Genomic DNA, 26,307 nt, shown 5'->3' with positions numbered 1-26,307 from the left:
ATCTAGCAGAATGCGAAATAAGTCATGCAAAAACCATAATCTCCTAAATACCATTCAATGTAATCTTATTTTAATAGTACTGACAACATATTTTAAGTTATCACACATTACTGAAAAATTAAAGAAGGGACACTATATATAGTATACTTTGGCGAGTCAAGAGCTAAACAAAAAGTCCTGTTTCATTACAAAATACTGTAACTTTTATAAACTTTATACTATCACCACAAAATTTTAATTAATATTTATTATAAAATAAATATTTCATAAAACTGAAACTTAAATATATTATTTCTATAGGCTATACAAAACAGAAAAGAAAAAAAGACTAAATAATAAAGCTGAATAAGCTGATCTATAGCATGTTAAATGGTGGTTGCCTGTCTATGAATGGTACAGCCCTCTAAGCTCACAGAAGTGGTTTGACCCAAGTCCTCAGCAGCCAATGAAATTGACCTCTTCAAACTGATTTTTAACGTGTACTTCACGTGTATTTCACGTGTATTTCAACATGAAATACATGTTAAATACCCGCTGATTTTTCACGTGTAAACAACATGTATTTAACGTGTTAAACAATATTGGATATAATATCGGAGTAATATAGTATTTTAAGAAGCTATTAAAAAATACATAAATGACTTTACCATGTTGTGCAGTGCCGATAAATAAATAATATTAAATATGTGTTGTCTACGCATGAAATACACGTATTTAACGTGTTGTTGACGCGTTAAAATTCACGTGTATTTGACCCTCTTGGCCTTCCATACACATTAAACGTGAAAAAAGGACATCGCGTTGTTTTGATATGGATTACTTTATCACAGAATATTTGTTCGGGAGCACTTGTTTGGTTTAAAAGTAGACATGTCAAGTTTTCTATAGATATATCTCTCATGTCTCTTCGTTGAGTATTCATGGAGTTACAGTTCATTTTAATGTCGTGTTTGTAAATGAAGATCAGCGCAGACCAAGGCTGCAGACAGCACACCTTGTTTGTTATCTTTATTTTATAAGTGCCCAAAGTTTTGTTGTTATTATGTTTGTATCCAAAAAAAGTAGACCCTTTACAGAGACACGTTAAAATTCACGTCTATTTGACTCTCTTGGCCTTCCATACACATTAGACGTGAAAAATGGACATCGCGTTGTTTTGATATGGATTACTTTATCACAGAATATTTGTTCGGCAGCACTTGTTTTGTTTAAAAGTAGACATGTCAAGCTTTCTATAGATATATCTCTCATGTCTCTTCGTTGAATATTCATGGAGTTACAGTTCATTTTAATGACGTGTTTGTAAATGAAGATCAGCGCAGACCAAGGCTGCACCTTGTTTGTTATATTTATTTTATAAGTGCACAAAGTTTTGTTGTTATTATGTTTGTATCCAAAAAAAAGTAGACCCTTTACAGATTCGATTGATGTATTGCTCGATTAAAACTGAAAGTTTAATTTAAGTAAATTTCGGGGTTATCAGGAGAAAATGACTCAAAACGCGTATATGCGTTAATAGACTCCAGAGTTAAAAGGCTGTCGTGACTTTTTTTCCTTCCAGTATTCATAAGCTGTATCACGCTGTCAAATTATATTTCATTTGCACACATAAACAGTTCAAAAACACCTGAATTCTGCTCTTGTTGTGTTCTAATGGGTCGATTCGTAAAATTCGCTGTGATATTATTTTTGGAAGCGCTCATTTCTCTCTCGTCTTTCTCTCTGTTCTTTGGCCAGAGACATAATTTACGTTATAAAACGTATTCTTAAAATATACATTTCTGTTTTAATAAATGGTCATATTAAATCATAGCATAACACATAAGTAGGTACAAAAATAATCAGTGATGCATGCGACCCTTTTGGTCTCAGTGTAGCTCCCTGCTTTACCATGTTATGCAACGCTGAGCAATCGCTGCGATGTTCAGCCTGACAGATAAATCTCACAAGCACATATAAACACTCATTTTCATGTGTATAATATATTCTTCTAATTGTTTTGTGCCGTTTCGCTGCAGTGTTTTAATGTGAAAGGCTGTAATTTCTCTGTGGACTTCAAGTGTTCAGGGAAATACATCGCTAGCTCGCGGGCAGTTGGCTGCCGCGAATATATCATGTTATTACTTTAAACAGTTCAGAAACATCTGAATGTAGCTCTTGGTGTGCTCTAACGTGTGGATTGCGTGCAATCGCCGTTTTAAAAGGTCTTAAATAAGAATAAATTCGCTCGTTGTGAGCTCTAAGAGACAATGCCTCCAGCAGCTGACCAGCCGTGATTCTTCTCTCGTCTGACTGGTCTCTGCCCAGAAATAAATTATTAATGAGCCCTGACCCCTGTAATCAGATATGTTGGTTTAGCTTGTCAGTTTGAGGGAAATTGTATTATTTACTTGTATTTTTAACCAATGTAAAAGTGAAAGTAAACAAAACTCCGGGTATTGCAACCAGTAGGGGCGCGATTTTTCTCAGACAATGGAAGTCTATGGGTAATGAGTTTTTACATTTAAAAATTAATAAAAAAAAAACTTTAAGTCTGATCATTCTGAAAAGATATAGCAACCTGCACCGCTCTATCCCGCAGGTGTCTGCCGAGTTTGGGGCTTGTGGCTTTAAAGCCCTAGGAGGAGTAGCGTTTGACATTGCTCAGAAAAATAATAAGAAAAAAAATAAAAATAAGAAGTTTAAATAGCATAACAGTATGTTGGCTTGTTGCCAAGCCAACATAATAAGATTAAATAGTAGATCAGTAAGTTGGCTTTTTCAAGCCAACTTAATAATAATAATAAACACTGCAGGACACTGAAAGAAAATAGAAACAGCTAGTTTATTTACTCTTAAACATGATGGAAAATTTGAACACATAATACTTCTGAACATTTTTTCTCCCACAACAGCAAAACATCTCAGGTAATGAAGAAGTTCAGCTGTTCTTCATTTGAGTCGGGACCTTCAGCAAACAAAACAATTAACCTTAAAAATCACTGTCAGTAGGTGATATTTTAAACTTTTTTTTCTTTTTAGATTTATTATTTTGTGTATTTAGTATATTCTGGTTGATTTCTTCCATCTATTTCAGATACTGCTTTCACATTACAAATACGTAGGATCCTTCTAAATGAATGAACATGTATTTGACAGGTTTTGCCTGTTAAGACATGTCTGCACTGAGTGATAGAAACAAACCTTGACATACTGTAAGGCACACAAACACATCACCACAACATGAATGGGAACACCCTGCTGGAAATATGAGCCAATCAATAGTAATAATACATGACAGCCATATATCAGGTACTGGTAGTGAGTAGTTCTGATGCAAAAACCTACAAGTGATGCACTCGGCATATGCGCTCACAAATTAGCTTTATTTTCAAGAGGCACAACCTGCTTTTCTTCTGAATGTGCACAGACACATTGCTAATAATTACAGCATTGTTAATGGTTAGAGAAAACAGGAAGTGATGTCAGATGGAGGGTTTTGACCAGTTATATGGCACTGAGGGGCTTCTTGACAGCAGCATACATTTCATCCACAATCACGTTAAAGGGCTAATATTCGGTTTTCTAAAATCATGGTGATGAGCGCAAAACATCCTGAGACATTAATGATTCTTCCTGGGATACCTACAGATCGTTATGAACCTGAATCCATCTATCCACACAAACAGGAAGTAATCAATTTCCCAGAATCACACTGCAACCGCAAACAGTGCCATTAACGCTGCGTTATAACCGATTAAGCAGAGCGAAAACACCAAAACGTAGCTACTGGATAAATCGCATACAGTGAAGCATACTTTACAGAAGTTAGTTGCACTCGCTCGCATTTAGCTCTACACTTAGCGCTTACAATGACGGAATAGTTCACCAAAAATATATAAATTGTGTCATGTATTCACCTTAATGTCGATTCAAACCTGTATGACAAGAAAATATTTTTAAAAATGTCTGTTTTTTTTGTCCTTACAGTGGAAGTCAATGGGATCCAGAAGAATACCTTTTAAACTCCATTGACTTTTATTGTTTGAACAAAAAATGAATGGAAGTCAAAGTAAACTGAAATAGTTCGGTCATCAACATTCTTCAAAATACCTTCTTTTGTAATCTGCAAAACGCACAAAGAAAGCAAGACTTATTAGAAGATTTTTCAAAGAATGTCAGTAAATAGTTTCAGTTCCCACTGACTTCCATTGTATAGACAATCTTTTGTTTGGCTTTCAATATTCTTCAAAATATCTTCTGTGTTCTGCTGAATGAAGAAGACTCTAAACAAGATATTTTGAAGAATATCGCTAAATAGAGTTTCAATTCCCATTAACTTCGATTGTATGGAAAATTTTTCATTTGGCTATCAATATTCTAACTAAGAAAAAAAAGATTATTTTGAATATTTTGTATGGACAAAAATACAATGGATGTCACTTTTCTGTTCCGCAATACAAAGTTTGTCATACAGGTTTGGAAGGTTTGTAAATGGTGAGAACTTGGATTTGCCATGAATGAGAGAATCCGCTCAAATTGAAGAGAACTGTAGCAGCCGATATTCTAAACACAATCAGCGGTCTTTCATTCATTTTCAATATACTAGCACACAAACAATCACACCTGATGCACAGTTATTGCTTAAAAGCAGGAGATGTACATCCAGCATGTACAAATTGATAAAAGGAAACAAAAAAGACATATTCGTGCGTGTAAATCTTTAAAATAATTCACCAAGTTCTACTGGTGAGGTTATAAATGCAAAACAAACCAATCAAATGTTTCATTTCAACAGACATAAGAGCAGCAAAGCAAGTATGTACGTATATCTTATGAACATGCCCACACTGAACGACAAATGATACAGTCTCCACAGAGTGACAGTTATATCTGAATTATTCACATGTGCCTCTTTTGTCTGTACATTTACTTACAAATATGATATCAAATAAGGACCCTGCGAACAGCTTTGGTTCTACTCCGATTCCTTCCCACCCGCCTTTTCTTAATGTTACATTAGAGACTTTTATATGACGACATCAATGTAAAACTCAATCCTGAGTGTCAAAGCTGCTGTACTTTAGCAAAAAACTTTCATAAGGAACTGATTTTTATATTACAAATTATACATCTGCTTAAGCGGTCCCTCCCTTTTAAATCCTCTGGGTCTGAAAGTGGCCCCATGAGTGGCAAAGGCACTGGACAGATGAGGACAGCCGTTCTGGCCGGTTTAATTTAGTGTAACCTCTATCTGATTGGCAGCATTAAGTGACCACCATGACACGCTGTTCCTCAGTGGCCCCTGCAGCTTCTGCATCAGCCCTCAGCTGGTCTCTCCTGGTTGCTCGTGTTTTCTGGGGAAAGGTCAGGGTGAGCAGGGCACAGAGGGCTGCAGGGGACGGGTTTGGGAGGGAGGGCAATCAGACCTGGAGCTCATCATAGCAATTGTCACACACTCGGACAGGCTTTTTGGAGGAGGGCGTCATGGCATTGCGGGCAGAGCACTCCGCACAAAAGATGTTGCCGCAGTGTCGACAGTGGTGCTGGGGGAATAGAGAGACACAGGGGTCATGATTCAGGTCAGGTGGTTAAGTTAAGTCAATGTCACACAGATAGATAGAAAGGAATGGATATGACAAAGTTAGAGGCTGGGATTGTTTGTGCTGGTTATGGCACAGAATCAATCATAAAGATCTGATTCACACTTCCATTTGGTTCATTTGGAGAAATTCTGGTTCAGAGATTTCTGGCTCAAACAACTTTGTGACTTTTGATGCACATTTTGGAAAATCTTCTTATGCGTTTCCATCGATGTTTTTTTATGTATGGAGAACTAAAATGTGAAATTTCCACAATGCAGAGGCATACTAAAAATAATGAAAAAAATAAAATAAAATAAACAAATAAATAGAATAAAAATGGCTCTGTGGAATACTTGATTCTGATTGGTCAATCGTGTCATCCAGCCGTATGTTATTCCCAACCACTGCCCAATTGAATAACACACCACTCATATGTGTACCACGAGTTATATTAACCGGTATTACTTAAATGCTTAACGAGTCACCCCGCTACCATTGACTGTCTGCCACCAACTTGTGACTGAAAACACTTAACCACTGCGTGTTACAATGGAAGACCTCAGCATTAATTTCAAAATAAATGGTAAAAAACAAATCTTTTTAGCCGTGTAATAAGCAGGTAAACGCTGATAACACAGGCTCATCCGGGTTACAGCAGTCGGCGCTGTACTCTAGGAACAGTTTTTTCTTGGTGGAAGTTTGCGTTTGTTTAGCTAATAAAATATTAAAACTCAATTATTTAATTTTGTCATCCTGTTATTGCCGACTCGCTCTCTCGTTTCATACAAACGCAGTTGGTGCCATTTTGCTACGATGGATTATAAGATAACTAACAAACTGGTAAGATTTTACAACATTTTCATCTTTTAAATTAAATAAATCTTTTATTGCCTTAATTATTTATGTGGTGAAATGTTGTGTAATAAGTGGTTTGACTGCACCGTTTCCCTTAAATTTCCGTCTAGTTTGAACTTTACGCTTGCTCGCAACTCCTGTGTTCACGGAAGCTTTGGATTCAAATATTTCAACACAAATCAATATTTTGTGTCTAATTATTTACTGACGTGGCAAGTAGCCCTGTAATAAACGGGATAATGTACATCCAGCCAGTTGTTATAACAGAATAATTTGCTTCAGTTTTATACAAGATCCTGTCGGGGTTTATTCTAAGATAACCGTCTGGATGTACATTAACCCTTATTTATTATATAGTATTGTATCGTATTGTATGGAATTATTATGTTATATGTTGGTTATGTTATATGTTATGTTATATGTTTTTTTACGTTATATGTTATATGTTTGTTACGTTATATGTTTATGTTATATGTTTGTTATGTTATACGTTTATGTTATATGTTTGTTACGTTATATGTTATGTTTTATGTTTGTTATGTTATATGTTTGTTACGTTATATGTTTTGTTTTATGTTTGTTACGTTATATGTTATGTTTTACGTTTGTTATGTTATATGTTTGTTACGTTATATGTTATGTTATATGTTATGTTACAGTTTAGTTTAGTTCAGTTTAGTTTAGTAAGTGAAGCATTATTTGTAGAGTGTTTCTTAACCCTCCTGTCCTACAGATCAGGTGTTTTTCCAATGACAATAATAATAATAATAATCTGAATATTATTATGTGGAGCATTATTTGTAGTGTGTCAACTGTCCTGCTGGTAAGGCATCTGTATGAATACATTACAATAATAACAATTATTTATTATAACATTATTATTATTATTATTATTATAACTTTATTTTTTTACTAGTAGTATTATTATAATTAAGTATTATTTGTAGTGTGCCGATACCGATGTTTTAAGAATTGATATTAGATCATTCAAATGAAGAAAAAAAATAATTATTATTAAACTTCAAAATGTTACACTCAGAATCCTTCTTTTTTAGGCTAATATAAATATGACAGACACTATGATGTGGATGTAAGAATGACTAACTGCCAATAACTTCCTGAGAATATCAGATATTTTACTGGTCGAATGTGATTCACCATGTCATGTGATCACAGTCCTCTGAAAGCAGGTGCATGGATCAGTAGTTTAAATCATTAACATTTTATTGATCTTATACTTTGATCCATTCGAGCGGCTGCCTCATGAAATAAGAATGTGAGCGTGTGTGTATACATGATGCAGACCTTTCTGACAGTGACCGAGAAGCCCTTCCCACAAGCCATACAGTTCTGCACCTCGTGATCTTCCGCCCACTTTCGTGTGAGAGACTGCGACTGTTTTATCTGGAAAAGGGAAAAAGGAGTCACATTTTATTAAAAACTAAAATTTGCTCACCTAGAGATGCAAAACATCACCAAAACTGAAAATCATTTCAGTTATTCTGGGGTTTGCGTCAAGTCTTACCTGTAAAGACTGGTTCTCCCGGCCAAGCTCCTGCATGGCGGCTGTAGTGTCATCCAGCTTCCTGCGCATCTCCACCAGCTTCGCCTGAAGCTTCTCGATCTCACCCTCACCCTGGACACACCTGGAAAAGGATCAAATTGAAAGCGATCATCACTTTTTCTATGTTTATTGAGCACCAAAAATGATCTAGAGCCATCAAACCTCTCCAGAAGTGCGCGTCTCTCGTCCTGGTTGTTCTGAACGGTGGCCTCCAAAACAGCGATCTCCCCTCTCAGTTCATCCGTCTGTTTCTCCAGCTCGCCCACCCGCCTCTGGCTGCTCTGCCACTCCCGCTTCAGCGTCGCCACGTTCTCGTTCAGTGCTGCCACCTGCATAGACATCCTCACCTCCGCCTCATCCCTCTGCTTCTCCACCTCTTCTTTAGCCTTCACTTCTGAAGCCTGAGAAAGGAAGAGAATGTCACTTTTGTATGAATGTAAAGAGGTTACTTGCTAATCATTAATAACAATAAAAAATGTACAAAAAAAGTTGATCTGATCAGTACCAGTTGCAGCTGTAGCTTGTCCGTCTCAGCTTTGAGCTGCTGCTGTTTTTGTTTGATGGAGTCTCTGGTCTTCTGATGCTCTCTCTGTTCCTGCTCCAGAGATGCTTGAGCTGCCTCCACCTTCCCCTGCTGCTCCACCTTCTGTTGAAGCAACAGTTGCTTCGCTGCCAGGAGCTCCTTCAGCTCCTGTGAGAGATATACAAACAATTCTGCCAGTTATAAACATAGCTGGATGTGAACCTGTTACGCTTTTGGTATAAGCCTAGATCATCAAACTATGCTACACAATTCATGGGAATCCAAAAGTCATCATTCTGACTTCATCACTCAAAATTCTGTTTCACCATCACAGGAATAAACATAAAACATTTGCATATTTTAAATATATTTTAAAAATATATAGATTTTAAATTGTAATACTATTTCAAAGTATTAATGTTTTAACTGTTGTTGTTTTTTATAAAATAAATGGAGCCTCAAAAGCTAAATATTTCAGTAACACGATGCCATTATAAAAAATATGACTTGTTATAACTACTTTATTGAGTAACTGAAAATGTACACAAATAGGTTAGTGAAATTAAATAAGTACTTTGGACAGACATTATTAAGTATTAATAATAAGTCTCATCATGGGGGTCCCTGAACTGAGATTTTTTATTTTAGGACACTGATGGGATTCATTCAAAGTACTAATATTTTGTGGAAATTAGTGTAACAATAATAGTAAGTACTTTACACTGAAACAACATATAGTGCATATGATTCATAAACGTGATTTGGGGTCAGAGGTGATCAGTCTGACCTTCTCATTCTTCTCAGCAAGAGCTTTAAGATCAGTAGTCAGTTTGTTTTTGTCCTTCTCCAGAGCGCTCTGGCACTCTTTGAGCTCCTCGTATTGAGCCTTCTCCTTCTTCAGATGCTCCTCAGTTTGTTCCTGAAACAAAAGACAGAGTCAGCTGAACAACTCCACATTTCCAGAAATATTCTGAAATAACATAATGAAATAATATTCTCCATGTTTGTGTTGGTAAGCAAATTAAAGTTATAACAATTCCTGGTCACAACAGAACGAATGGAACAGATGCTTTATTTACAGCCACACGATACAGATATTCCCTAACATCTGTGGTTCAAAGGCTTGTTTAAGGGCACAATGGTTATATCTAAAGAAATTTGCAGCATATTTTGTTACCTGTTGTTTCTGGAGCTTCTGTAGAGCCTCTGTCTGCTGTTTGATCTTCTCCTCTCTCTTGCTGAGGTCTTTCTCCAAAGTTGTGCGGCCCGTCTTCAGCTCCTGGATCTGGGTTTCGTGAGCACTGAGCTGGTTCCTGTTGGCCACCATCTCCTCCTGAGCTAGAACCAGCTTCTCCTCACACACCTACATGACAAACACAAGCTATTAATCAGATACTTCACTTAATTATTATTCATACTTTATAAGACATACCTTGAGGTCCTGGCGTACAGCAGAGAGCTCCGATTCTTTGCCGTAGTAATCGGACTGAAGGGCGGCGAGCCTCTCTTTGGTGCCGTCGCTGGTCTTCTGCAGCTCTGCACAGCGATTCTTCTCGGAGTTCAGATCTTTAGACAATGCGGTCACCTGCTCCTTCAGCTTTGCCTCCTCTTCAGTCTGAAAGACAATTCAGTTTATTCACAGATAAAGTCAGAAAATGTCTAAAAGCACGGCAGTCCACTCAGAAATGAAATCATGTCATCATTTACTCATCTTAAAAAAAAAAAAAAAAATTCCAAGCATCAAAGAACCAAAATTATTTGGTTATCAATATTCTTAAAAATATCTTAATGTTCCACAGAATCAGGTATACAGATTTGGAACGACATGAGGGAGAGTAAATTATGACAGAACGTTCATTTGTATATGAACTCTCCATTTAAGAACAGGAAATGAGAGAATATAAGATAATTTATGTGGATTTTATGACACATCATTGAGTAAGGAAACTCTATGTGCCTTTGTAGTGAGGGAAGTCTGCAGCTCGGAAACTTGTGCCTTCATTTTTTTCACTTCCTGGCTGAAGGACCCCTGTGAGGTCTTCAGCTCTGCCTGTAGCTGCTGTACACTGTTTTCCTTCTCTTTCAGTGTATCTTGAGACTGCTTCAGTTGAGTGTTCAGTGCGGTCAGCTGAGACTGAAGGCCCTTTTCTGCCTAAAAGGTTCAACATAATTGCAAAAAATCATGGGTTTACATAAAGTTCGAAATAAATGCTTCTTTGAAGAAAAAACATGGAGTTGTACTTACCTCTATTGATTTCTCAAGTTGACCTTTGACATGGCTGAGCTCTTTAGAAGCAGTCTCTGTGTTTTTCTGAAGCTCTTGCTGTGCTTTCTGATAAAGCTTCTCCTACAAATCAGAGAAAGGTTGATATTTAAATTTCTGTGAAAATGTTTGCATGAAAGTAAAGAAATTGACTTTATTTTGAAACATACACAACTGGCCAAAATCCTCACCTTCTCGTCCATAGTGGCCTTGCTGCTCTTCTTCTCTGCCTCTAATTTAGTCTGGCTCTCTTTGAGAGCTTTCGAAGCTTTGCTCAGAGCCTCTTTCACCGTGGCCATTTCTTTAGTCAGAGCTTCCTTCTCCTCCTGAGCTTTCTTAAGATCTGTGCTCAGACCCTGGACTTTCTTGTCCAGCTCTGCTTGCCGCTTCTGACCCTCCTGAGACAGTTTATCCAGGCTCGCCTGCAGGGTTCCACGCTCCTGCTCCGCCTTCTCCAGCTGTTGTCTTGTTTCGGAGAGGGCTGATGTTTTCTTCTTCAGCTCCTCTTGCTGTGTGGCAGCTCTGAGACAGAAAGGAAAGGGAAAATCCTCATGTCACAACCGTGTTCTATACATATTAGATCAGACGTGTGGAGTCAGTAATTTGTATTGTCTCTTATGCTCACCAAAGATACATTTATTTGATCAAAGATATAGTAAAATAATATTTTAAATGTTTTTCTATTTTAAAATATTTAAAAATGTAATGTATTCCTGTGATAGCGAAGCTAAATTTCACTCCAGTCTCCCAGAAGACTTTTTCCATATGAAGTATCTACCCTTGTTTCTCAGAGTCTAAAAGACGGTTCAGCTCCTTCGTCTTCATCTCCAGCTCACTGATCTGCTGCTTCAGCATCTGCTGCTCTTTCTGAGCCTGTTCCCTTCCAGAGCGGAGTTCAGTTAACTCTACCTCGGCTTTCTATATTAGACAAAAACACATTACATCCCAGACATTTCCTTGTAATACAATTCATATTAAAAGATTCTGATATAACAATGGTGTGTGGCTTTTCAAGCATTTCTCAATCAAGTAAACATTGCACATTTTTCCAAGTAATTCATTGTAAGCAAAAAGTCAATAACGAAAAGCAAAGAAATAAATCTGCTTTCTGAAAGACTGCTTTCTTGTCATTTGATATCTCTAACATATCGCAACAGGCCTGTAACATTGTTTAAATGAAGTCAAGATGACAAAGCAAAGCAGAAATGTGCTGCAGTGACGCTGACCTTGGTTTGGGTCTCCAGAGTCTCTATCCTCTGCTCCGCAGTCAGCAGATTGTCTCTGCCGTCCTTCAGACTGGTCTCCAGCTGAGAGCAGTGCTCCTGCTTCTCCTGCAGCCTGCGGCCCTGCTCCTCCAGCTGAGTCAGCAATTTACTCAACTCCTGCAGGGACACGCAACAAAAACTGAATCTGTGAACCTCCAACAAAATGACACACTCTAGCATTTGACTGATATAAATACACTAGGTTCAAATTTCGTCAAAGCAATGGTACATACGTGTTGCTTATCTTGCAATGCATTCTGGGCAGTCTCTAGGTGGTTCTCCAAGTCAGCTCTCTGAGCATTTTTAGCTGCTTCGGCAGACAACAGCATCTCAGTCTTGGCTTTTAGCTAAAACACAAAAAAAGTAATGTATAAACTTTAATAGTGTTTCTTTTAATACTTAATTTGGTGACAATGATTAAATATTAATAAAATAAATAAATAATAAAAACTAGAATTTAAAAGCTATGTAAATGTCAATTTGCATTAAAGGAATGGTTCACAGAAAATTGGGTTAGAACGAGATGGGGTGAAGAAATTAAGACAGAAACTAGTATTTATTATTATATTTACACTATTTTAGTATTTATTACATTCGTAAATAGTCTTTTTATTCTTTATTTTCCATTATAATTTTATTTTTGTTAAAGTTTTAGCAAATAGTTTTGTGCTTTTGCCATTTTTATTAGTTATTTATTATACTATACTTTAAGTTTTTCATATAATATTAATTTTAGCTTTATTACAATTACAGGGGTTAAAGCAAAAAAAATAAAAATAAATCCTGAGCCTCAACATTTTCTTCTGGGGCTTGCGGGGGCAGACACATACATATTTGGCAAACAAAAAAAAGATAATTATTTTCCTTGAAACTAATTAGTAACGTATCTGCCATTAGCCCTTGACAGTAAACATGCTTTAATGTGACTTTATTTATATATAAAGTAATGATGAGGCAATAATAATTGGACTCAAATAACGTATCAAAACCAAGTACATGGTTTTATTGAACAACACTGTTCAATACACAATTTAATATGCCAATATTTTAACAAATACCTGCAGAGGGCGCCAACAACGTTTATTTAAACGGTAAATTCCTTCTGGAAATATATCATGTCAATACGATGCTAGATGGAAATATTTGACCATTGTGCCTCACAGCTTCTTCAATGCGTCGCGCTCGAGACCAAGGCTTCTTTTCCAATCATCAGCTAATGGGCATCTCCTGTTTATAAGAGCAAAAACTTCTGATTGGCTAGTAGTGTTAGTTTGGTTGAGAGTGAAAGCTGTGTTCCTCTCATACATTGGTAGACGAAGTTATGAACTCGAAGGTTGTATCAACACGTGTTTTTTAAATGGACAACTTTTTTTATTCCCGCAGACAAACATTGCACGCCTGAGATCCGGCACGGTGCCAGATAACTTCGACCCCTGCAATTAATGAAAACTAAGCGAAATCATTTTTGTTTTAGTAAACAATAACAACTGGTCAGAAAAAAGCATAATTTTCATGTTTGCATTAATTGTTATTTTAAATAATACCGAACAAACACAACACAAGTACCTGTGTGTCTAGCTGGGCAATCTTCTCTTTGCTCTCTGTGAGCTGTGTGGTAAGCTCAGAGATGGTGGTCTCTAGGCTCTGGCAGCGGTCTTGTGCTGAACGCAGATGGGTCTTCTGCTCCTGCACCTGCTCATGAAGGTTGTCCTGAGCCTGTTTGTGGCTCTCTGACTGGTTTTTGAGCTTGTCGGTAAGCTGCGCAATCTGAATTAACACATAGGTGAAAAACTAGAGTGAGCTTTCTCCCTGTTCAAAGAGTGGGAGTGTGTAGTCATACTAGTCCAGTGTCCAGCACCTGTCCCTGTAGTGAGTGATTTTTCTCTTTTAGTTGGTTCAGCACAGCTGCCTCTCCTTGACCGGCCTGGATCTTAGCACACAGATCCTCTCTCTCTGCTTCCAGCTGGCTCACGCTGTCCTTGCTCTTCTGCAGCAGAGCTTCAAGATTCTGGATCTTCTGGTCCTTGTCCCCGATCTGACGCAACACCTGCTCCAGGTCGTTCTGCATGAGGACGTCAAAGGAACATGTATAAGTCACATATTTCACAAAATATTAATATTAAAATTTTTGAAATTATTCTTGAAAACCAAATCAGCATATTAGCATTATTTCTGAAAGATTGTGTGACACTGAAGACTGCAGTAATGGCTGCTGAAATTACAGATTTAGCATGACAAGAATACATTTAATTTAATGTACTTTCAACTTTCAAATTTTCAACTCATATTTCTCAATACTACTTGTTTACTGTATTTTTGAATAAATACACAGTCCAAAAAGGTACTTTTATTTTTCTGAACAGTAAAGCAAATATTGCTTTTTTTTTTTTTTTTTAGAAAACTCCACTGATTGAACACTTAATGAGATGCTACAGTTCTGTTTACCTGCGCTTCTCTAAGTTTGCCATTAGTGCTCTGTTGAAGTGTTTGTATCTCTTGGTGCTGCTGTTTGGATTTGTCCAGCTGAAGCTGCAGGTCAGTAGACTTTGTAGAGCTCTCCTTTAACTACACGCACATAATCATAGATACGTACAGTCACAAAGAAAGAAAGAGAGAGACAAGTGCAGTGGTTAAAAGTGAAAACAACACACTCAAGCCCACCATGATAATAATACTTTCATAATGCATGCTTACGTGCAAAACCCAGACCAATTAAAACGCAGTAATTACTCTCAGTGTGCTTTACTGCAGTCATGTGGTCCAAGTCTTCCGTCTTGTATGTACAGTGTTGTGATATACGTAACGATCAGCCATTTTTTGTCTTTACCTGTTCCTCCAAGCGGGACAGTTTAAGCTGCAAGTCTGCCACCTGCTGCTCCCGATCTTTGAGTTTCTCGCCAGATAGCTGTCTCTGCTCTTTCAGCCGGCCTTGCAGCTCCCCCAACTGGCGCTCAGTTTCCAGCAGCTTTGCATGCAACTAGAGAGGATGGAAATATGATACCCTGATTACAATACAAGTACAAATCTTCACACAGAACTTACACACCTGATCAGCACAATTATGTAAGAATGCTGTTTATGGATAACGGTCTCCCCTCACAAACTGGTTCCCTCACAAATCTGAGACTAGGCAGCTCACTGTGCACGTGGATACTGGACTTTCTAAGCAACCGACCCAAGAGTGTTAGAATGGGAGGTCACACATCATCCACTCTCATCCCAAACACTGGCACACCACAGGGGTGTGTCCTCAGCCCCCTCCTCTAGTCGTTCTTCACACTCGACCGCTCCCCCATCCATTCTTCCAACACCATTGTCAAGTTTTCTAATGAAACCACTATAGTAGGACTAATAACAGACAATAATGAGATAACCTACAAGAAGGAGGTTCAGCATCTGACAGAGCTTTAAGTTCCTTGGTATGCACATCCCGGCCGACCTCACCTGGCATTATAAGTCTGCGATCCGCCATAAACCAAAAAGAAGACGATGATGCCTCACGCACCTGCTTGGGAACGAGCTCAGAAGGATGCACTTAGGAGAGTTCTTTGATTTGATTCTGATTCTAACCCTGATGAATTTGATTCTGAACTAAATGATGGATGGATGGATGGAACTGATTTGAATTCTGGGTGTATTGTTTTTATAGTGTTGTTGTTTTTTTTGTCATTTTTTTTACTGACCTGGCTGATCTCACTTTGCTGCTGCAGGCCCTGGTTTTCTTTATCCTCTCTCTGCTGTTGAAGTTGTTTCCTCTCTGCCTTCAAATCCTGGTGGTCCTTCTCCAGCTCGCCGAGTTCCCGCCTGAGTCGTGCCGCCTCCTCCACACGTTCAGTTAGTTCAGCCTGGGCCCGACTCAGGGCTGCCTCTCCTGATGACACCCTGGCTTGGCTCTCCTGGAGCTCCAGGTCTTTCTGGTGCAGACTAGCCTGAAGACTCTTCTTAGAAGCCTGTTCCTGACCCAGACGCTCTTCAAGTTCCTGACTCTCCTTCTCCTTACGAGATAACTTTTCTGTCAAAAGCTAAGGAGTGACAGAATGATTAGATGTTTATTGCCATTCAGTTTTTTTATGATGATAATTATACAAAATTTATTGTCTTTTTATGACAATTCATAATAATAGATTTTTCAGACAAGCCTTTGCACACTGTAAAGAGTATCAACTTCCAATAAGATGCCAAATAACAGTGTTGTGGCATGCTAACAAATATCTGGGATAGCTCAGGGATCTCTCTTATGAGAGCAGAGTTTTATGAGGGCAGGGCTGGGCATCTGTGTTGTGACCTTGGTCAGTGACAGCTATTAAAATGACAAAGTAGATAAGATGCTGTCAACAGTGTCTTCTTGTATTGGCCCCTTTTTATTTGGTCCTTCAAGTGTACGAAAGAGTCTTAAAGGGATAGTTCACCCAAAACTGAAAATGTCAACATTAACTCAAGCTAACCTGTATGACTTTCTTTTTTCTAGGCCCCTGCCTCCAGTACTTTAGAGCAGTGGTTCTCAACCAAAACCTACTTGCAGTGTTTGAAACTTCCAAGAGGACTGCAAAATGTCTTAATTATTAAAAATAAATAATGTTATATAATTTAATATTAACAATGCCTGCTTGTATATTAATATATATATAGAGAGAGAACGAGAAAATAAATACAATTAATAAACTATTAATGAATTACAATTTTACAACATTTGTAAAAAAAAAAAAAAAAAAAACATTCACATTAATCTAGCATCAGAAACATTTTTGGTTGCATATAATTATTACTTAGTTAATCTATTATGAAACAATGAACAATGGCATATTTATAGGATTTAACATCATTTTTATATATTAACATGACCTTGATCAGTGGTTTTCAAATCCCGCTGCCCACTAGTGGGTCACAATGGTATTGCCAATAACTATTAAAATAAATAATAATATTGTTCATATATGTAAAAATGTCTGATTCATAACATAAAAACATAATTTCATATAATTAAATAACAAAAATAAATATGAAACTGTAACTATGCTTCCATTATTCAAGCTCACTGATTGGTTTAAGAATAAACCGCCAATTTATCTTAGATATTTTTGCTGGATATGCTACAGAACAACAGCAGTTGTGCCAAGCGGTGCCATGCAGCCAGAGTTATTTTCTGTTCATTGCCAGTTCATTCAATACAGACAGTTAACAATCTAGCATCTGAGTACTAAGTTATTAACCCAACAATAGCGGGGTTAATTTTGTTGCAGTGGGCCGCGAGTTGAAAATGTATGCATTTAGCAGACGCTTTTATCCAAAAAGGTTGGGAACCACTGACCTAGATTATATATTACATAAATAATATATACAGTACAATATAAATAAAATTCCGTATTAATCAATCACTTTTCATTCCTGATACACAATGCATAAACTAATGTTAAATTAAACTTTATTTTGAAGTTTTACCAATAAAACAAATTGGTCTCTTTAAGTTTGCGCTCTTGCTTATTCCTGTCCTTGAATGCATCTTCCTTTTGAACTTGAAATTATTATTTATATTTATCCTGCAGGACACTTCACAGGGATGGTTCTATTAATGACCCCTTAATCGCCACTATTTCACTTCCCATCAGTACCTTAATCCACATTTTTCAGAAGCCAGCCCACCTTTGGAGTCTGATCTCTTAATCCTGTTTTGACAACCTGAAACATGGACTAGAGAGCCGTGGGTCTTTACCTGTGGCCATATATCGCTCTGACCTCCACAACATGCACGAGATGAATCAACCCATGCTGCTTTAATTACACATCATCTGTGAGGTGTATGTCAACACTCTTTAATGGCCAATCAAAACACATGGTGTGCTGACAGGTCTATGGGGCGACTTTGGAATGAACACATGGGGCCAGCAGCCCAAGAAGCTTCCTATGAAATGTTTTGGGCCATTTCCTGAAAGCCAGCTGGGGACGCTTGTAAACGGCGGTACAGTAAACTTATATTTGGAAGTGGGTCTCAACATAGTCAGCACTGGCGTGTGTTCTGTGGAGCTGTAAAGTAGGCCATTAAAATATACAGCTGGATTTGCTGTGAGCATACAGCACATGCCTTGTTGCTTAGGGTGGTCTAGTAACTCTAGCAACAACATATCTCCAAATGTTTATGCATGTGAGTGTTACCTGGGTCTGCTGCTGGAAGTTGTTCATGCTGCTCTGTAATTGGTGGATCTGCTGGGTGTAGACCGCTGCCTCCTGAGGACCCTTCTCCAGTTCTGCCTTCAACTGACCAATTGTTGTCTATAAACAAGCATGCAAATGTGAAATCGCCAGAGCAAACAAGTCTAGTGTCATTTATGCTCGCTTCAATTTAAATATGCAATCTACTCTGGCTATAGTCTGATATTTTTGCACATGGCAAAACAAGAGAGCGAGAAAAGAATAATTTCATTGTATAATGCGTTTCACCATTGGATGAAATGAAAAGAACATTATATTATGGTGGAGAATGTGGGTAGAAATTCTAAAACTGATGACATGAAGAACATAAAAGAGCCTAGACATTAAGACAGGCTTCTTTAGTGTTGCACAATAACTTACATTTTCTAAACAAAAATAATGAAAAACATGACACCGAGGCATTCAAAAGAAAAAATTGTTACCTCTAGTTTATGAATCTCCAAGAGCAAGCAAAAAAGGTTCAGAGTTAAGTGAAAGGTGAACAAGGGAAAAGGACACACAAACACAGACCAGTGAGGTGAGGTGAGGAGGCAGAGGAGCCAATACACTGAGTCTAATGGTTATGACAAGGAATTTGGGGCAAAACACTATGTAGACTATAGCTTATGTAGTATACTGTATGTTTCAAACTCTGGCGCTAGCTACCTAGAAGGTGTTTAAGGCATACTTCTGATGTTAAGTATAACATATAGACACTAAGTCTGGGGTCAGTAAGATTTTTTTGTTTCTTTTAATTTGTTCTTTTATTCGGTCAGGACACATTAAATTGATTAAAAGTCATAGCAAAGATTTCAGCATTGTTATGAAATATTTCTTTGAAATAAAAGCTGTTCTAAAAAAGTGTATCACAGTTTCCAAAAAAAAAAAAAAAAAAAAAAAAAAGTTAAAGGGTTACTCCAGCCCAAAATTAACATTTAGTAATTAATCACTTATCCCGATGTCGTTCCAAACCCATAAAGCTTTGTTCGATTCGATATTTTGAATAAAACCGGGAGGCTTGTGACTGTCCCATAGACTGCCAAGTAAGTTACACTGTCAAGGTCCAGAAAAGTATGAAAGATGTCTTCAGAATATTCCATCTGCCATCAGTGTTTCAACTGTAACGTTATGAAGCAATGGAGTATTCTGACGACGACTTTCATATCTTTTATGGACCTTGACACTGTTATTTACTTGGCAGTCAATGGGGCAGTCAGAAGGCGGCTAAAAAAAATTTGTTCCACAATTAAAGGAATAAATTAGGGGTGTGTACGGATATTTGAATATTCATTCTGCTCTAATTATTCGATAAATAAAAATGATATTCGAATTTCACTATATATTTGCTTGCCATAGAAAAAAAGTCCACAATAAAAACCTAATTCGGTCACTTTCTGTGATTTTCCACAGCATATTTGAAGATGTATGTAACTTTTTTGAACATTATCAGAACATTTTCCTTGATGCGAGTGGTGCGGATGCAGCCGCCGTCACCAACAATGAAGAGGATACAGTGCCCACTTGTTGGAAAAGGCTGAGCCAGTTCTTCAGCGATGATTACAGAGAGTCCAGCTGAGAACAGTTCTTGCTGGAGCCATGTATTCCATCAGATGAGGATCCCATTCAGTGGTGAAACGAAAACACGAAGCGCTTCACAAAACTTATTTGCTTAGCACACCGTTATTTGTGAGTCCCGTCAACGTCTGTGCCGTCAGAGCATTTTCTCCGCGGCAGGCCTTATTGTTAACAGACAATGGGCATGTTTACATGCCCATGTTTCTTAACAAGAACATGTAAAACAATAGAAAAAAAAAAGCTGGCTTTGCTGACAGTTTCAAAGTTAAGTGTAAACTACATTCTGTACAATAGCCTATTTGCTGCAGGCTGCATTTCGTTTTTTCTTTGTCCCCCTTTTTTTTTTTTTTTGCTTCTAATCTGTACTTTTGTTTGTTTGCACGCATTGTTAAAGGTTTTCAGATACAAAACACGATGTGTAATGTTCAAGCTTATTGTGTGTAAGCTTGTTCAAAAATAACGGGAAACAATAAATGTTGCTGAAAAATAACGTATGTCTCAAACTTAATTTAAATAAACGAATATTCGAATATTGTTTTTTTGTGAGCTCAAATATTTGAATGTGATATTTGTGGAAAACGCCCAACCCTAAAAATAAATAACATTTTAAAATCTATTAAGACACTCATATTAAACTTTAATGATGTTTCACAAGATTACTGATTTACTGTATTTTTGATCAAATGAATGCAACCTTGGTTAGCAGAAGAGACTTTTGAACAGTTGTGTAACTGTTTTTTCACGTTTTAAAGAGTATGGAAAGAATACATCAGTTCAAAATGAAGTTCTCACACTTTGTGTGTGATTCATGTGAGGAACAGCTCTCTAGGGTCTGAAACACAGACACTTTAAACCAATACATTTATGGAGGCATATGGCAAAGAATGATATCAGCAACTTTAACATTTTCTTATACAGTCACTAGATGGCAGCCTTTGAATTACAAAACGTCAAACCAAAATATCTGAAAAAAAGTGAACTCAAGCGACTTGTTTGTAATGATCTATGGACCAGAGATATTCTGCTTGTGGAACCTTATATAATGAAAAGCGATTTGTAGGTCAGGAGTGCAGGCGATTACAGGCATGTTTACAGGAAACACTCAGAGGTGGGAGGGCCTGCCGATGGGTTAACAGTTAACCTCAGGAATCTGTCAGTGTGACCCTGAGATGTTTAACAAACATGTTCGGACACGACATTATGTTTGGAGCTGACAGTATGAAATAGTTTGAGAATTTTAACGCCTTTATAGTTTTTGGGTAAATTAATCCAGCAATCGGCAGTCATTCGTGATCTCGGTTCACTTCAATGGGCAAAGTGATGTCACCGGCGCACCCATTCAAAGGTCTGCTGCTTGTCGCGGTCTCAAAATGCCCTTTCATTATCTCTGACTTCACGAGCTATTGATTCTGGCACACAGCAGAGTTTGACTGTTTGTAAAACATCATAGTTCCTCTGTCCTCACGTCAGTTATACAGCGCAGACGAGGTCACAGCGGGTTTGAGCTCACCTGTGAGGTAGTGAAGCTGGCCTGCAGCTGTTCGTATTGGCTCTTGAGGCGCTCGGACTCCTCCTCCCTCTCACGGGTCATGTTATCCATGAGCGTCTGCACCTGCACCAGCTCTTTCTTCAACACCTCCACGTCTTCCACTCCAGGCCTCTGGAGCTGGAGGAGAGCCAAAGACAGACAGGATTGAGCCAGTAGAGACCGATGAGTTAAGAGGTTGATGAGGTATGGGCGGCAGCAGCTGAGACGATGCAAACTTATTTTTTTAATTATCAGGAGACAATAAATGTGACATTACCAGTTCTGCCGCCAATTTCTCCTTGTCCTGTTTCTCTTTTTGCAGATCTTGGTTTAGACTGGCCAGCCTCTGCTCCAATGCTTCTCGCATGCTTTTCTCCTCATCATAACGAGATTTGATGTCTAGGATATGAGAGGCATATTTTATTATTTTATTTTATTTCATTTCATTTCATTTCAGACTGACCTTAAGCTGACACTTTTTTTAATGATCAGAAATATAGAAACAAACATTTTAACATTCTAAACATCACATAAATATTAAAAGGCAGGAACTTTCCCGCAAAACTTACCAACTATCTCAGTTGCGAGCAGGGCAGCTTTCTGTTCAAACAAGTCTTTCATCTGTTTGATGTTGAACTTCTCGGTCTCAGATTTGTTGAGCCTTATCTCAAGCTCTGAGGAGAAAGAAACACTGACTGCAACGTCACAAAATAAACCATTAAACATTTAAAAGTATGTTCAGGATTCAATACAAGATTAACTCTGTTGACAGCATTTGCACTGAAAATTATTTTGATAACCCTTCAGTTTTAATTAAATGAAAATGCTGTTATAGTATACCTTTAAATATCCAGTGCTAATATGACAATCAATTTAAAGCAACAGATCTATTAGTAGAGTTTAACTTGTATTGAACCCAGTACATTCCTTTAAAGAATAAAAAAAAATCAACACTACTCAACTAACCTGACTCTTCACTAGTACCATCACTCTGTGAGCCCTAAAATCGATACACATCCAGCAATTCAATTAGAGAACACAGCAAACATTCCTTCAGTAGACAACAGTCACCATTAAAAAGTGTAAACTTTTCTTAATTCATCTCTGATCTCTGTCTGAACAACCAAGCATTTCAAAGGATTTACTTTGTTAGTTGCTAGATGTCCTTGCACTTTGTCTAATTCTTTTTTCAATTCCTCAGAAAACCAGCGTTCCTCCTGAAAAAACACAATCGCACATCAGCAATTCGAAACCCAATGCACATATCCAGTGGAATAACATTACTGAGTAATGCACATTTCATGCACTCTAAGGCCGATAAGATAAGAAGGGTAAGAGCCGAAGGCATCATACCTTCAGAGAAGCCTGTAAATCTTGGACCTCCTGTCGAAGAAGGGTTAGATCCTCCCTTAACATGAAAACCAAAAGCCTTTATTATACATGTTTCATATTAATGACCAACAATATGACTTTCTGTAATGTTGAAGTCTTCGTATAGTTCGCTTTAAGATTAAATAAAATGCTGGCTGGATTATCTGGTTGAGAGACTGAGTTTCTCTGACAGGAAAGGAAGCAAGTGGGGTTTATTATTACAGAAGCCCACCTGCCAGGGCTGAAGGGGGACGGCTGGTCTCCTGGCTCATGGAACACCTCATAATGTTTGAAGAGCTCCTCAGCAGAGTTATGTGACTTCATACACTGGGGACAAATGAAGCCCTGTGGACAAACAAATTAACAGCACAATGAAATCAGGCGAAGATACCAAACAGCAAAGAACATGCAGCGTAACATCAGTTACTGAAAGGGGAGTTAAAGGGAGAGTTCATCCCAAAAATGTATTTCATCTTTTATCCACCCTGATTTAATTCCATACAAATATGACTTTATTTCTTCCATCGAACACAAAAGGAGATGTTCATGCTACACTTTTCCATATTAAAGAACCATTCTCACAGAATGTGTCTCTCTCTCTCCATTGAAAGTTCAGGCAACCAAAGCTTATTTCACTGGAAGGACAGAAAATCTGAGGTTTCATTTCAATTTCTTGTTTCAAAAATATTACATTTGGGGTGGGGGGGGGGGATTCCTCACATAAAACCATAATGTTAAGACTTGGCTAATAGGGACTCATTTTAATGGTGATTTATTTTTGTCAGTTCTAAAGCTTGATGTCATCTGGTCACCATTCACTTCCATTGTATGAAAAAAGAGCAGCATGAATATTTTGATAAACTTCTCATTTTGAAAGAAAATCTAGTTTTAGAATAAAATTTGAGTGAGTAAATGATGACAGAACTGTAACTTCTGACTGATTTTTTTTTTTCCTAAAACAGGCTTGAATACAACACTCATATCACTTGATAGCAAATGAGAGAAAAAGACTTTAAAGCAATGAGGCATTTAGGCACTAATATGTTAGGGTCATAAATTGAATTCGGCTTACCTCGGAGGACTCATTATTCATATCAGCAGACGGCTGCTCAGACTCCGAGCTCTGGGAGCCTCCTTTCCCTGGAGTCTATTTCCACAAAGATTTGGACAGAGGAAGAAGAGAAAGGAAGGATTTGAGTCAGATTTCATCTGTGAGAAAATTCATCTCATTATGTCACACTATTCAGGTCTGGCACAGCTGATCAAGTCTCTGGGCAGCGATCAAGACTGAGTGCTGGTTTGGCCAGCTCACTGCATGTCATTCACAAGGTGTAAATTCATACGAGGACATGCATCGTGCTGAAACTGTTATACTCAGCAGGACGGGCGTTTAACGTTTCCCTTGATCTTGGCAAGCGAGAAGAGTATGATGTCAAACAATACTGTGCTCTAACATTGATACACCCTTGACATTTCATATGTGCCTACTGTCAGATCACAAGATGTCACAGTGGTTGGAAACTGCTCTTTAATCCCTATTAGATCTCATTCTCAGCTCTCCTTCCACTTGTTAAAGAGAATAACTTTGACACATTGCAACATAATATATTGGCCTGTTTCAAAATATAATTTTATTATAATAAAAAGTTGTTCAAATATGCCACCTTCCCAATGCGAAAATCAGTAAGCCAAAAAAGCAGGGTGTTCAAATTCTCATTCAATGAGAATATTCAAATATTCATGTCACTTTGAAGCCAAAGGGAAAAAGATCCTTTATTTTGCATCATTTTATTTAATATTACCTACTATTAAGAACCTTTTTTTTTTTTTGCACCATTTTATTATTTTCAGGATACTTGGTAACATTTTATCTCTTCATTCTTGTTACTGTCTTGCAGTTTCTTTTTTTTTTTTTTTTACTTTATTACAGAGCAAATACTGTTTTGTTATGATTTAAAATAAATGAACTTTAAAGGCCGTGCAGCAAATGCTACCGAGATCTTAGATGTATAAATAAATAATTGCATAATAAATGATACATTTAAAATATATATTTGTTAAAATAAAATTTAAATACATTATCGTTCTAAAGTATGGGGTAAGAACTTTTTAAAGAAATTAAGACATTTATACTGTTACAAAAGATTTATATTTCCAATAAAAGCTTTTCTTTTGAATTTTCTAGTCATCAAAGAATCATAAAAAAAGTTTTATAACTTTAAGCTCTAACGTCACAATAATAAATATAAAAAAATATTTGTATAAATATATTTTAAAAATATATTTAAATTTGTATTTTTATTATCAAAAAGATAAGATATAAGAACAATCTCTCTCTCTCCGTATATATATGTGTGTGTGTGTATATATTATATGTTTTGAAGTATACACACCACAGCACATGGCAAACAACAACAACAACAACAAAAACAGATTATTTTACAATGGTAGATTAGTATACCATGGTATCTACCATAAAAAATTATGATAGATCCTTTAGCCCATGTTACATGACTGAAGAAGAGAAGAATTCAATGATCCAGTGAATTGCTGGATGGTGGCAGCAATCAGTGCTAATTGAACATAACTGGACTTAACATGAAAACTGACAATCATTAAGATCAGAGTTTACAGGAATATTAAGCAGAAATAACGGTATTTCTGTGCTGTCAGCTGCTTGATGACTAACTTACAGCTGAAACATTGTCATTGCTTGTCGTTAGTGACACGACTTATTGAGCAAAGCTATGTAGCCCGCTAACAGGCTAACAGATCAGTCTGCATGTCAACATTTACGCATAATTATATTATCAGGATATTTAATATTCCCGAAGAACAAAACAGATCTTCTGCTCTCTCGATTTGAGACTGTCCTCAAGAAACCAGAAGCGAAAAGCCATTATTACTCAATCTTGCACAAGGCCATCATTCAGTGTCAGGCCCGACGAGCTAACGTAAAACTCACAAACAACTGAACGAGTGTCTGTGTATTTCACTCACCATCTGTAATATTCGTCTTAGCATTATAGTCCTTTCTCTGGCTGGAACTATGAAAAATAAAATCTTAAAAGTTTTGTACAAACGAGTGTGTTTTAATGTGTTGTTATTGACACCTGCAGACACACACTGCTGCTGCTGTACGAGCCCACCCGTTTTCCACTAAGTCCCGCCCTTCACCTAAGCAATGTTTGCTATGATTGGACCGCTTGTGCGAATGGCTTCTAAGACTGCCAATATTTGGCTGTCTGTAAGGAGCGTCCGCCAATCATTGGAAAGATATATTAGGTCAAAGGCGGGACTTATCGGAATGGAGCGCAACAGTGACCGCCCAAATTTTAGTGGCCTCGATTCCGGAAGTATTTTCCCCATTCATTTTTTTTCCCAATCAGGATTTTTTTTTTTTTTTAAATCTCAACATTACAAACATTGTTGAAGTAAACACGTATTCGAAAACCAGAGAAATATACTATATTATGTTATGAGGCCATGAACTACGTTTCCCATAAAGCATTTCGAATGATTTAATAGCCTCCTGAGAACAAGAAAAAATAAGTTTTTTAAGTATTCATATTTTTATTCTATGTCCTTAGAGGATGCAGGAATAAGTTATTCA

The 26,307-nt window shown here is 37.3% G+C and overlaps 1 protein-coding gene across 1 annotated transcript; it reads right to left on the bottom strand.

Moving 5' to 3' along the window:
* Positions 1-2,805: 2,805 nt before the first annotated feature.
* LOC127934717 (early endosome antigen 1) lies at positions 2,806-25,904 on the bottom strand. Its single transcript, XM_052532282.1, has 29 exons — positions 25,695-25,904; positions 23,767-23,841; positions 22,927-23,039; positions 22,677-22,731; positions 22,469-22,540; positions 22,290-22,323; positions 21,893-21,997; positions 21,601-21,722; positions 21,306-21,461; positions 18,185-18,301; positions 15,718-16,056; positions 14,862-15,011; positions 14,480-14,599; positions 13,893-14,096; positions 13,601-13,801; positions 12,268-12,381; positions 11,996-12,151; positions 11,548-11,687; positions 10,961-11,291; positions 10,752-10,853; positions 10,464-10,658; positions 9,939-10,121; positions 9,684-9,869; positions 9,294-9,425; positions 8,489-8,674; positions 8,146-8,384; positions 7,945-8,065; positions 7,725-7,823; positions 2,806-5,525 (listed from the first exon to the last, which is right to left on the bottom strand). Exons 1-29 carry the CDS (start codon positions 25,716-25,718, stop codon positions 5,403-5,405), a joined length of 4,194 nt encoding a protein of 1,397 aa, XP_052388242.1. The 5' UTR covers positions 25,719-25,904; the 3' UTR covers positions 2,806-5,402.
* Positions 25,905-26,307: the final 403 nt, after the last annotated feature.

The sequence above is a fragment of the Carassius gibelio genome, chromosome A18 (genome assembly GCF_023724105.1).
Source record: "Carassius gibelio isolate Cgi1373 ecotype wild population from Czech Republic chromosome A18, carGib1.2-hapl.c, whole genome shotgun sequence".
Classification (NCBI taxonomy): Eukaryota; Metazoa; Chordata; class Actinopteri; order Cypriniformes; family Cyprinidae; genus Carassius; species Carassius gibelio.
This window is presented reverse-complemented; position numbering and strand designations above follow the sequence as displayed.